Here is a 12,688-nt window from a genome sequence, read left to right on the forward strand (position 1 = left end):
ATTTGTACTTTTTGCTAAATTTTCTTAGGCCTTCTTTGATGCAAACAGCATTTTTTAATATTTAAATTTCACATTCTTACATGTTCTAACAAGGTAAGTCTTGTTCCTGAAGAAATTTAACTTGATGTTACCTATTGAGTAGACGCACATCCAAGTTGTTTTCAAGTCTGTAGGGTTGCTTAGTCATGAGAAGTAAAACGTGGACATTTTCAGGATTGTGTCTGCATTGTGTCACTGAAATCAGCTAGAAAAGGGGTACAGCTGACTGTATAGAAATATGTCAGCTGGAAGTTAGAGGAAGAGCATTAATTGCTTATTGAATGTAACCACAGTCTTCATCTTTTTTCTTCTTCTCCCCAACTTTAAAAAAGACATGGATTGGGAATCTAAAGAGAAAATATGAGTGTCTTACAGATTATTAGAAGGTTCATATCAAGATTTTTGATGGCTTGGGAAAACTTCTGTGTCTCAATGCCATGACCATTGCCTTAATGTACACAAGGATTTAAGACTACATAGTAACTCTGATTAAGAAAAAGAAACAGATGCTTCAAGCAGACAACTTCTTATAAAAAGTCTTATTCTTAGAAGTAACCTACAGTGGTTATTTGCTTATCATCAGTGATCCTTATTTAACTGGACATCCGTTTCGTTCCTTTTTACATGTGCCTGCTTTCCCACCTGTTTTATTGGTGAACTGTGGAACGTTACTGGACATTAAGCCCCATGAAATACATGGTCACTTGTAGTTATTTAAAAGAGCAAGTAGGAGTACATCTGTGCAACTTAAGCAGTTCATCTTATTCTGCAGATAGGGTTGGCTTTTTTTTTTTTTCACCCAGATTGAGTTGTTTCTTCATGCCAAAAGGCAAATTTTCTTATAGCTGGCCTTTTGAACCCTTCAGGCAAGATGTTTTTAGTGAGGTTAATGCCTTTCTTTTCCTCAGCACGTGGCAAACATGAGTACTAGTCATCAATGTATTCTACAGAAATTCATTTAGAAGTTCAGGATACTACTGTTCTTGGGGGGGGAAAAAAAGCTTGTTTTCTCCTCATCTTTTTCTGTACGGCTCAGTTCTGTGTCTTTCACTAGTTGTTCACCTCAAATATGCAGCTTGCTACTCATTTCCTATGTGGGCAGGCATCTTCTACAACCTTCAACTTGAATCCTCCTGAATAAGGTGAGGCTCTTTACATGAAAGAAGGAATTGCTGGGCACAGCTGCATTGTGAGTGGTGCACATTCTGACTGTAGGTACTGCCACATGCCTATAAGGCTGTACAGAGTGGAGTGTGTCAGAAAGATACAAGTAAGGCAGCCTAGGGTGCAGGTTTTGTTTAAACTGGGATCCAAACTAGTGCACAAACATGGCCTACATCTGTACATGTACATCATTTAATTTCCATCAGCAAAATACTAATGGATAGAATATTTGTATTCCCTGAGAAAAGCAAATTTTAAAAAAGTAGTTAGTTGAACTTCTGCATAGGTGAAAAGACTTTCCTCCTGAAACATTGGCTGATAATAACTTCCAGTAACTTTTTGTGCTTTAAAAATGTGGCAAATTTTAAGGTATTGTGCAGTGTCTACAGAAGCAGTAAGTTAGCTTAATTCACATTTCATTGTATTCAGTGGAGGTTCTACTGTTTGACTTCACAAGGGGAAAAAAAAATGATCAGTGCTGTCTCAAAAGACCACGGTCTACCATGTCTAATTCTTTGGAATTTCCTCAGTTGTATAGCCTCAGACTAGTATCTTAGAATATATTCCAAATTCTTGGAAGTTAATTTCAGGTTACATGATGACAACGCTAGGATATTCCAGCTGTGTCCTTACATATAGCAGTGAGTTCTGCTGTCATCCTCTTTTTTCTTTTCCTGTTTGGTTGGGTTTTGTTTTTTACTTCATGATAATGCAAGGAAAAAAAAGGGAATGATTTTATATTGGAGTTGAGACAAAAGCATTCTTCTATAGTACCTTTATATGCCACTGTACTCACAACATTCTTCTTTCAGTGTTTTTGAAGTTTTATTCATTCTGACAAAAGAATATAGATCTACATATATAGTTCACTTTATCTGCCCTGGGACTCATAATTTAGTTGAGACCTTGCTTATTGTAACAAAATGTGAACTAGCAACTCCAGTCGGGGTTCTTCTGTTTTCTTCTTCGCCCTAAAGAAATTGTAACATGCAATGTAGAATACTGTTTAGCCTTGTTCTTAATGTTGTTTATCTAGATGTAGCTATAAGGGAAGATCTACAGAAATTCTAGTTTGTTTTTCTTGAAAATACTATTTTGGAAATTTGCTATATGTGAAATAAACTGTATAGGAATAAATCAAGTAAAAGTATTAACAGTGTTTACAGTTTATAGTAATCTTCTACAATCATGTGGAATAAAAAGTAAATTCTTTGCAATTCCTATTTTGTTTAGGCATTGGGCCATAAAGTTACACTTTTGTTTATGCAAGCAGTTAAGGCTCCTGTAGCAGTTATTTATCCTGTATGACTGGCTATCTAGTGGAAGACTAAACATTTATTGGGGAAGCAGAGTGAACTGTTGCTGCTTGACACCTGTGTCAGCAATGAAAAAAAAGCCCAACTGAAGCATGAACATCATCCGTCCGTTGAAAAGGATGTGTGCTATTCCTTTGGACTTTGAGACCATTTTCAGTTGTTCCAAATGTAGCACTATAAAATTCTTTGTTTCTTTGAGGTTTCTTCATTTTACTGTTCAGATCAGGAGGACTTAATGAGCTGTGAACACAAGCAAGAATTCATTTCAACCAAATAGTTGCTGGTTTCTCCTTGATTTTTTTAAGTTAAATTTAGAGATACATGTTGCATTATTTTTTTTTGTTTGTTTAGAGAAAAAGCAGTCAGTTACTGCTGAGTCATGAATGTTGCTTAAGCTCTACAGAACAGTCCTATGATGAGCTTTTACCACTAAGGAGCAATCTGGTAGACATTTTATTTCCTTTTTGTCTGTCCAAACTAGTTACTGACTGGCTTAAGATAGGAATCTGTTAACAAGCATTTGTCTGATCTCTTCAAGTGACTTAACTGTAAGCACTTACTAACCTTTACTACATTATCACTTACTATTTTGCTATCTGATCTGTTACTTTAAGACACTGTTTACTGAAGAATAATCACATATGCCAGTGTTCTTCTTTTCTCCCTGGATTTTCCACCCCTGTTTTCTGACAATACTTTGTTGTGTGTGCTTTTCTTAATTTTTAAGTTTTGGGAGCAGGGACTGTTTGTTTAGACAGTATTTTGCATATCAGGGCAAGTACAAGTCCAATAAAAATGATTCTAACAGTCTATGTAGAACATAATTTCATTTGGGGAGTAAATACTCTTTAGGGTTCACAAGTTTGTTTCAGTTATAAATGTGTGCTTTGCAGTACTGATATAACAGTATTACAGTTGCAGTATTACCTTCTTGAATGTTGAAAAGTGTATCAGACAAGGCTGCTCATTCTTTGTGAAGAAATACAACAGAACTCAAAAATTTCTTTGCTTCTTACAGCCTTTAAGTTTTATTTAATTGAAAATACAGAGATAATGATGATGGCAGAGATGTGCAAAGAAAGGATGTCTTCAGATTTTGAATTACACAGAAGTCTTTCACCCAAAATGGTGAAATTATATGAAAAGCAGGAAGAGGAAGCTGGTGCTAGATGAATATAGAAGTGGTGAGGAAGAAGGAAGCTTTATATGATAGCTGAAGCGTAAAAATCAGCGAAGCGAATCGTATGAATCTTCAAATTGGATCAGAACTGGATGATTGAGCAGTGGCTTCTTGTACTTGTAACACCGATGGGCAGTATGTTACAGTGGAAAGTCTACAAGGGACATACAGAAAATAATTATTTCTTCTTTCTGTCCTTTGAAGTCATGAAGGATTAATATAGTTATCTTCCATTGTAGAAGACTGTTTTGAAAATGTGCATTTTTTTTCATACCAGTGGGGTCTTTTAGGTTTATTTTAACGTCTAAAGTTCATTAGAAACATTTGATTAAGAATTTGGCTGTTACTATTGAGTGTTACCAATATAAAAAGCCAAATTTTGAAGCAGCCTTGTCACAGAGAGTGCTAAGAATTGGTTGTAAATAGATGAGGTTGTTCTTTGGGAAAAGAATAATTAAAAATGCTTCACTAGAAGCTGCAGTGTTTTATTAAAAATTTAGCTAAAAATAAAAAAAGACAATGAAAAAAGTAACAAAACTAAAATTAAAGGATGAGAACCTGAGGGATCTAAACTTGGGCTAATCTAACGCAATACTCAGAATTTCCAGGCTCTGTCCAAGAGCACAGCTCTGTTGCTGGAAAGGAACCTGAAAAGCCCACACTAAAAATTTTGAATATACAAGAATGGCTTTCTCAAAAACAAATTTGCAGTAGAAATTTTTGTTAGCGGAAACACCTCTAGTTTCCAGGGATGCAGAAACTTCAGAAAATAAAATACACTATGTGTATTTTCTGTCCATCTATTCTAAGCTTTCATCTGTCATTGTTCTCCATGCCACTTTTCAAGGAGGAAGGGGAGTATCACAAAAAGTTATAGTTTGTGTACATGTGCATAGTATACGTATAGTGTTGTGAAGGAATCAGCTATGAAAATGTGGCTTGTGTGGTACCAATGAATAACATTTTTCTTCCCCCTTTAGCATGGTGAACTGAGATTGTGTTGCTTAAGAATTCTCAGGACTGCCTTCCAGTTTTATGGATAAAATATTCTAAGATAATGTGTGGTGCTGATTATGAGCCTGGTTTGGTACAAAACCCCATTCTCTTTTAATGATTAGTGTTTGCAAATGCAGGCATGATTCAGAATTTTCATCTCTAGCATCTTTAGGGAAAAATGCTTAGGTAGGGATGTAAACTGTTTCAGACCTTACTGATTCCTGCTCTGTCTATTGCAAGGCTAACAGGATATGGACAGTTTTTTCTGGCTGCAGGTTATGGATAAATTTAGTGAGTAAGGTCTGTGCAGTATTTTTATCTCAAGTCTCAGGAAAGAGCTTCTCAAACAGAGAGCTTCAGTAGGACCTGTGCACCAGCGTGTAAGCATGCTTCCTGGATAAGAATACTTTCCTCACATGAAGGTTGCGTTATATTTTAAGAACTCATCAAATGTAAATCTTGTTTCATAGCCGAGTTGCTGTGTTTAGATTTATCATATTCAAAGTATGACTGCTCTCTCATTTAGGACAGACAATGTTATACTCTCTAGGAACCAGTTGCTGGGATCAAGAATGACTACATCAGCAGCAAGTAAGGAAACAAATTGGATGGTTTAAGGCAACTTGTGTAAGAAAGATAGTGAAATATTCACGATTCTTACATCAAAATAAAAATCGCTGGACTTCAGGAAGGCAGACTTCAGAAAATTGATAGGTAAGATCTCACAGAAGACAAGTCTGAGGTAAGAGAGGAACTGAGGAGATAAGACAGTTCCTTGGAGAGGTGAAGGTTGTGACTGAAAGTATATCCCAGTGCAGGAGACAGAGACTAGCTGTAATAAAGAGACCAACTCAGTTAAACGAGGAATTTCATTGACTTCAAAGACAAGGAGGGGAGGCCTACAGAAGGTGGAAATTCAGATGCCACCAAAAAACAGAGTTAACAGATAGATAGCAATGAAAGTAGATGAGATACAACTGTCAACTGACAGAGAATAAATACGTAAGTAGTGAAAGATTTGCGCTAACAAAAGTGCTGACTACTTAAAAGAGGATGGCTATTGACACAAGTGATCATGTGTTTGGTTCAGATTTTCAATTTGTGTGTTGAATTTTTTGGTTTGTTAATAGTGATTACTAATCCAAAAAGTCAAAAATCAACTGCCACTGTATTGCTCGTGCAACTGGTATGAGTGACAAACATTGAAGAAGCTTACCTAGAAAAAGGAAAACAGGATAGAAGATAGCTACATGTTGTCAAATTGACTGGGCCTGAAGAATTTCTTCCTGGTATTTGCAGAACTAATCTGAGGAACTTCAGCATTTTTAAGATCATCTTTGAAAACTAATGTAAAATAAGAGAAGTAACAGGTAACTGAAAAAAACCAAAACCAGTACTTGAACTTTTTAAGGACAAAATGGAGAAGATGGAAATCAACTGGCCTGACATTAGTTCTTTTTCTGACAAGTAAAAATCAAAATCTGCTGTTAGTATCAGCAAGATATCCATGACGTGTGTAACAACTGATAAGTATTTGCTGTGATCAAGTCACATAAACCTAGTCTAATTTCTTTCTATGAAAAAGTGACATATGTTGTGGATGGGGATAAGAACTAGTTGCTAACTCTTGATTTTAGCAAGGCTTTGGATGCTGTTTCACATGACTCTTTCATAAGCAAACCAGGGAAACAGAGTCTAGCCAAGCAGACAAGACCCTAAAAGCAAGTATTAGTTGATCACGGTCAGAGTGTGCAGACTCTACGTGTAGCTTCTCTGAATACAATATAAGGATAAGAGAGTGTGCTTACTAAAACGGTAGCAAATTGACAGATGTATTACAAGTATGCTAGCAAACAGGATTATAACTTAACATCTCAACTGGCAAAATGGTTTCCCAAAAAACCAGAATGCAGTTCATCAAGATGACTGTAAGATGTTGCTGTTAAGCAGCAGTCAGCTTTTTCCATTTAATTGTCCTAGCCTTCTAGAATAGGAGACTTAATTTCAAAACAGCTTTGATGGTTTTCCTTAGAAAATTGCTCCAGTGTTAAAATGGCTGTCAGTGCAAACAGCTGTCGCTAACACCATCAAGAACTAGACCTGAAAATATGTTTTGCAACAGTTTCTAATAATAGAAGTATAAAACAAGTTCTAATATCTTTTAAGCAATTAAAAATTAAAATTTTATATTGGCTTTCTCAACTGATCCATTTCTGTGCATAATCCATAATTTGATATTATAACATTTAATCTATACAATGATTGTGTTAATTGTCTTTAAGTCATCCAGTCAAAACTTTATTTAAATAAATAAATCTGCATTTTTCCATTATGTAACAAACACCTGATCTCTACTCTGTTAGATTTCACCTAACAATGTATGTTACGTCTTAAAGCATTAAGGTGTATATTAAAGACTGGATGGAATTCTTGCAATAAAAATAGTACTGAGTGGTATTACCAACAGAACAGGGGGTTTGTGTCGCATTGTGAAAGGCATCAAATAGAAGAACTACAATGCATTAGTTACCGTCCACTTTTCTGATTCAGAACGTAATAGTCCTTGTGTCCTATCAGTTAGACAGTTAACATGCCAAAACCTGATCCTTCTATTTCTGAGCTCCTTATTTAAGCATTTAAGTCTTGATTACAAAACAGATTTGCTAGAAAGGGTAAGATACCTGTGTATTTACTGTGCTAACTGCAGCATTTCATTACCAACAGGTGAGAGTATTCATTGCTCGAATTTATTATCTATGTTTAGAGGAGTTCTCAGATAAGCTTATTTTTAAAATCGGTATGAAAAGCTTTTCTCTCCGTGTTAACATGTTTATTCCCCCCGGTGGTCCAGATGCCTACCTTAAGAACTTCTTCAGAATCTCGTCTGTCAGCACCATAATCCTCTTTTCACCTGAAGCGTGTTCCTTAATGGAAAGGACATTAGATACAGCTACCATCCTTCTATCAAAAATACTGCAATGTTGAAATATACTCTAACGCCTCAGCCCATACTGGCTGTCAGTTTAATGCTGTTGAGAGTTTTTTGGTCTGTTTTGTTTTCAGAGGGGATTGCCAATAGAAAAAATAAGAAAGAAAATTCCTTGTAAGTCAGGTATCTGTTTGGCATCTTTGCAGTTTTGTTATTGAAGACCCTGATCTTCAGGCTGGAATCATAACTGCTGCTCTCTGTGTACAGAATATCTGCCTTAGACTTGGCATGAGTCTCCATGACCAGTGATATTTCCGAAGTTGACAGCTTCAAGACTGCAGAGGCTGGTGAGGATGAGAGACTGTTGGAAACTTGAAACTTGACATCACCGGGTCTGTTGTTTTTAATGTTAACTGTTTCTTTCTTGGAAGTATTGCAGTTGCCAAGGAATTGCTTATGTTTCTGGCTTCCTTGCCAGAAGACACGCACTTCTTTCCCCTGTCACATCAGAGACTAATAATGCCAGGTCATGAGGGGAGGGACTGAGAGGCTCCATAGAAAAATGGCAGCCAAAACTGGATTGCCACCAACAGAGGACCTTTAAAAAGGACGGAGAGCAGTCTGGTTTTGATCAGCCTCTCATGAGAAAACGTGGAAGGGGACAGGAATATTATTTGCATAGTACTGCTGGCATGTACATGTACAAAGAACTGGTTTCTGGAGTACATCACAACTATTACTTGCAGATCTGCTTACTGAACATCTGTTCATGCCTCAGGGCTTGGTGCTGTAGCATAATATGGTACTACCTTACCACGAAAATGAGCCCCAGAGTCTGCATATAGTACTGCCCTAGAACGAATGAGGAAAGATAAACATTTATTTTAGAAAAGACTGATTTAAATTAAATATTTTCTCTAAAAATATGAGATCAATAACCTCTGTTATAGCTGTATGCACTATAATCTCTTAAAATTTTAAGCAGTTATGTGTTGCCAAAGTCTTAAAGAGAATGCACTGAACTGATGAATGGAGTAGCACAAACCCCTTCCTCTTTGCAGAGTAAGAATCAGGAAGCAAGTTTCTGAAGTGCTAAACCACAGCCTGATAGCAGTAGCTGCTTCTTGCAGTTCAATTTCACTTTAACCAGCTCAATTCAAACAACTAGTTCAAACTTGGAAACAGAATAGGAATTGAAAAAGCTTGGCCTTTTTTTACCTTACGTACATAGGATAGATCTGTGAAGGTAAAATCTATCTAAAAGCTGAAGGCAGTGCCAGCCAGAAACAATCAGTTCTATCCTCTTTGTTAACAAGATGTATTTCATGAATGTATCCAATATATTTAAAGCAGATCAATCTAAGAAGCAATTATTTTGAATGCTGTTTTTTGTGCTGTTCTACTTTGCATCCAAATAGAGCTCTATGCAAATTAATGAAGTGTTAAATAATCAAGAAAAAAAATACTCAACCATTTTCTGATAATAGATGCTAAATGGTTACCTTTTAAACTATAGAATTAACTACGTAAAATGTATTTTCTAGTTATAAAAGGTTGCCAATCTTAGTGCAATGACTATATTTAATTGCAAACAAACATGTAAATAATTGCTAATGAAGTAATAAAAATAATATTTTAGGAGAGATAAATACAGATGCAAAATAAGGTTTAAAACATAGTTCCCTGCTTATTTAAATCATTATTAAAAACAAGTCACTTTTGACAGAAATCATTCCTCCTGTAATCAGACTCCTTAAAGGCAGTACGGAGTATTTGCTTTGAGAGGCACAAGTTGGATTCCTCTTCTGAGATTTAGGTAACTAAAATTTTGACTTCTACCCCAAGACTAACGAGCCTGGCTTCCATTTGCAGTCAGGGAAGACAAATAGGCAGGCCTAGCAAGAGATCCATTCCATCCTAAAAGAGGTCATGTAAGTTGCTATGTGGAAGTGCTGGCTCTTGCTACGTGTGCATAGGACAACTACTTTAGGCTTAGGCATCTGGTGTTTTGTGCAGTTTTTTTCAGTTTACTTTAGATGTCTCAAACTGGGGAAGATGAATCTCTGTCAGTGGCTCACACAGCCATAGTGAATGCAGCTGACTTTGCTACTGCAGTGTGTTGATGGTGCTGTAGTTCTTTTGAGCTCCCCTAGGAGCATTTTCTTTGTGGGTTTTTTGTTTGCTTTTTAGTTTTTTACGTGTCCTTTGCAGGAGCCTACTCTGAGGCTTGGCTGTTTTTTTCTCCCCGTCGAGGTCATATTCAAGTATTTATTTGTTGTATCCTGTCTCTGCAAGGGACATGCTATGACTTCCTTGTAGTCATAGCATTAGTCTGAATACCTAGATGGAGACAAGAGCTCAACAGTTACTGTTGGTGTAGAAAATAGATCTTTTTGAACCTTAAATTCTCCTTGCTACTGATCTGTCTTGGTTTTCCATAGGTTCCCCAATTTGGATGAGTACGTGACATAATTGTTTTCATGAACTCAGCAAACTGAACTAAACATTTCCAGTCCTACTACACTTTCGTACACTCCTTTCAGACAATTTTTCTGTTTGTTTTTTATGTAACATTTAACTACTGCTTTCTACCCAATTGTTTCAGGTCAGCAAGGTTACAGTTGCTTTTGATACCTATAACTTGGTGCCTGAATGCTTATTTTTGGCATTTGAATTTCTCATATCTGAGGAAAAAAAAAAGAAAGTATTTGCTAGTAAGCATGACTTCTTTGAGAGTCGCTGCACATTCACGTTCTCAGTAAAGAAGACTTGAATTACTGAAGGTAGCTAAGGGCGGGCACCAATCCTCAAAATCTTTCAGAGCTTTGCATTACAGGGTATGGGAGAGCATGAGGGTATCAGCAAAGTGGGTGGCTCCAACAAACATTAGGGTCTGGAAGCTTGCAGACTGGTACCTGCATCCATCTGCAGCCTTGCACGCTTCCTGACCTTGTAGTTCCTTTTCCACTGCTTTCCAGGATCTATTTCAATAACTTCTTGGACTTCTAGTTTGTAGATAAATGCAAATCCGAAAAGAAAATGTCAGTGTAGATGTTTTGATTTGCCATATAATAAATTGTGATGTATGCTGAATATCTGCTTAGTTTTTAGTGATATCTGATATCAATTTAAAAATAACAATTTCTGCCTATACACAATCGACTACAAATATTTCAATTAATAAACTTAGCAAACTTCCAAGAGGAAGCATTATTCTACTGTTGTTATCTGCCCCTTCTTATAAATAATTAAATTCATCCCAATGACATGGTTTAAATTTACCTTTTACTTTCACCCAGAAGTGCTGATTTTTCTCATACAGAAATTGTGAACTCCTTGTCCAAGAAACTTTCTAAATGTACTGATGATGTTAAGATGGATTTCAGTGTGTTAATGAATATAAGAGACCTTAATTCAGGAAAACAAGTCATTGAGACATGAAATAGTGGTGGTCTTGTGTGAAAGTTGCTTTATATAGTTGAAGTGGCCACAGAACAGAAGGGAGCACAGTTAAAAAAAAAAAAGGTAACAACCCAGTATTAGCTAAAAACTTCAATATTCTGACTAAGTATGGAGGATTTTTTTCCACTATTAGTACCTTTTGTAATATAATCTTAGTTTAAATAAATCTGTCTGAAATTTTTGATAGGAAAAACGTGATAATATCTAGCTTTTGCCACCTTTTTTTTTTAATAAACACTTAAAACTTTCTCAGTTTTAGATTGTTTCTTTTCAGAATTGGGTTTTCATGTGTACTCCAACTTAACTGAGTAGGAATGGAGCATACATTTCCTTGGCGCATCCATCTCTCTGTAATTCTTTGCCTCTCCTGAGCTGACCTCAAATAGCAGAAGAAACAAGTCTTACTGTCCTTGTGAGAAATAGTATTACATGGCTTTACTGAGGAAAACAAGAGTTGAGAGAAGGTGGTCTGAAGGAGATCAAGCCGTCCCTTCCAGAACCAGAAGCAAAGGACTCTTAGTTACTGGATGCTTCCATTTTCTTAGCTGTAGAACGTTCTTTAACTTGTCAGTCGGTATCAAAAACATATGTACTTTATAAGCATACAGAACCTCTTGGAGCGTTTTCTCCAGCAGAATGTCACTGGTTTAAATGTCTTTTAAACAAGCAATCAGTGATCTAATTGCACCTGATGCCCAATATAGGTAGCAACTTTACAAACGGGGAGCTACATGATCATGAAGTGTTTTATCTTTGGGTGGCAACATTTTGGCTGCCTTCTAGTGTGACTTTCTCAACTACAGCTTTGTTCAAGTTGTCACTAAAGGCATTGCATTTTATTCTCAACCCGTGTTGTAGACAGTTTTGCACTGGGAACTCCCAGACTATTGTGTTTCATTGGAGGTCTGGCTGCAAGCTGGCTTACGTCTGTATTCTGCATCACTGATGTTAATATGGTCTTTGTAAACCCACTTAATAATTTTTTTAACTTTTGCAACCTCATTCCTCTTGTGTGTTGGTAGCTTTTTTTTTTCAGTCCATTTGTTCCTAAGGTGTATCGGTGGTGAAGGCCAAAACAAGTGATAAAAATGTTAGCGTTTGTACCTCTTGTGAATTTGTAATGAGGTTCAATCTATTTCTTTGCCGTCAGTTTCTGGTACGGAGTGAAGGTCCTGCGGTCTATTCCCACTTAGAAATAAAAGAGCTTCCACCTTTTCTACTTGTTTAAAAAAAAAAAAGTGCAAACTGGCTTCATTTTAGAAGCCGAAGCGCGCAGCCGAGGACTGCGGTGTTCGCCCTCTGCTTTGCCCCGCCGCGTTACCTCCGCCGCCTGCCGCCGCGCCAGCCCGCCGCCCCTCGGGCCCCGTCAGGCTGCAGCAACGCCGGAGCTGCCGCGGGCTCCTTCACCCCCGCGACTGGAAGACGCACGTAGCCAGAAAGCCCGGTGCCGCTTCGGTGCCGCGCTGCAGCTCTCGGCGCCTTCCCCGGCCCGGCCGCCCTGGCTCCGGCCAGCGCCGCGGCCCGCCCCCCCCCCCGGCGCCCCTCGCCACCCACCGCCGCGAAGGGACGGACGGCCCGCCCCGGGCTGAGGACCCCCGGGCT

The 12,688-nt window shown here is 37.6% G+C and overlaps 1 protein-coding gene across 9 annotated transcripts in view; it reads left to right on the forward strand.

Annotated features, from left to right (window-relative positions):
- The window catches only part of MON2 (MON2 homolog, regulator of endosome-to-Golgi trafficking), a 121,117-nt gene that overhangs the window by 80,961 nt on the left and 27,468 nt on the right, over positions 1-12,688 (forward strand). The window contains exons 36-37 of one of the 9 annotated variants that reach the window (XR_011327824.1): positions 5,246-5,409; positions 7,831-12,300. The exons of 3 other annotated variants lie outside the window; for them this stretch is intronic. Coding sequence is in view for 5 of the 6 variants with exons in the window: in XM_069802275.1 (XP_069658376.1) it covers positions 5,246-5,286; positions 7,892-7,916 (66 nt within the window). In the remaining variant the exon portion in view is untranslated. Of the gene's footprint in view, positions 1-5,221; positions 5,410-7,758; positions 7,808-7,830; positions 12,301-12,688 lie in introns of those variants that run through there. 5 more of the 9 variants (XM_069802279.1, XM_069802275.1, XM_069802276.1 and 2 more) reach the window with 5 other exon arrangements.

Source organism: Haliaeetus albicilla, chromosome 14, assembly GCF_947461875.1.
Source record: "Haliaeetus albicilla chromosome 14, bHalAlb1.1, whole genome shotgun sequence".
Lineage (NCBI taxonomy): Eukaryota > Metazoa > Chordata > Aves > Accipitriformes > Accipitridae > Haliaeetus > Haliaeetus albicilla.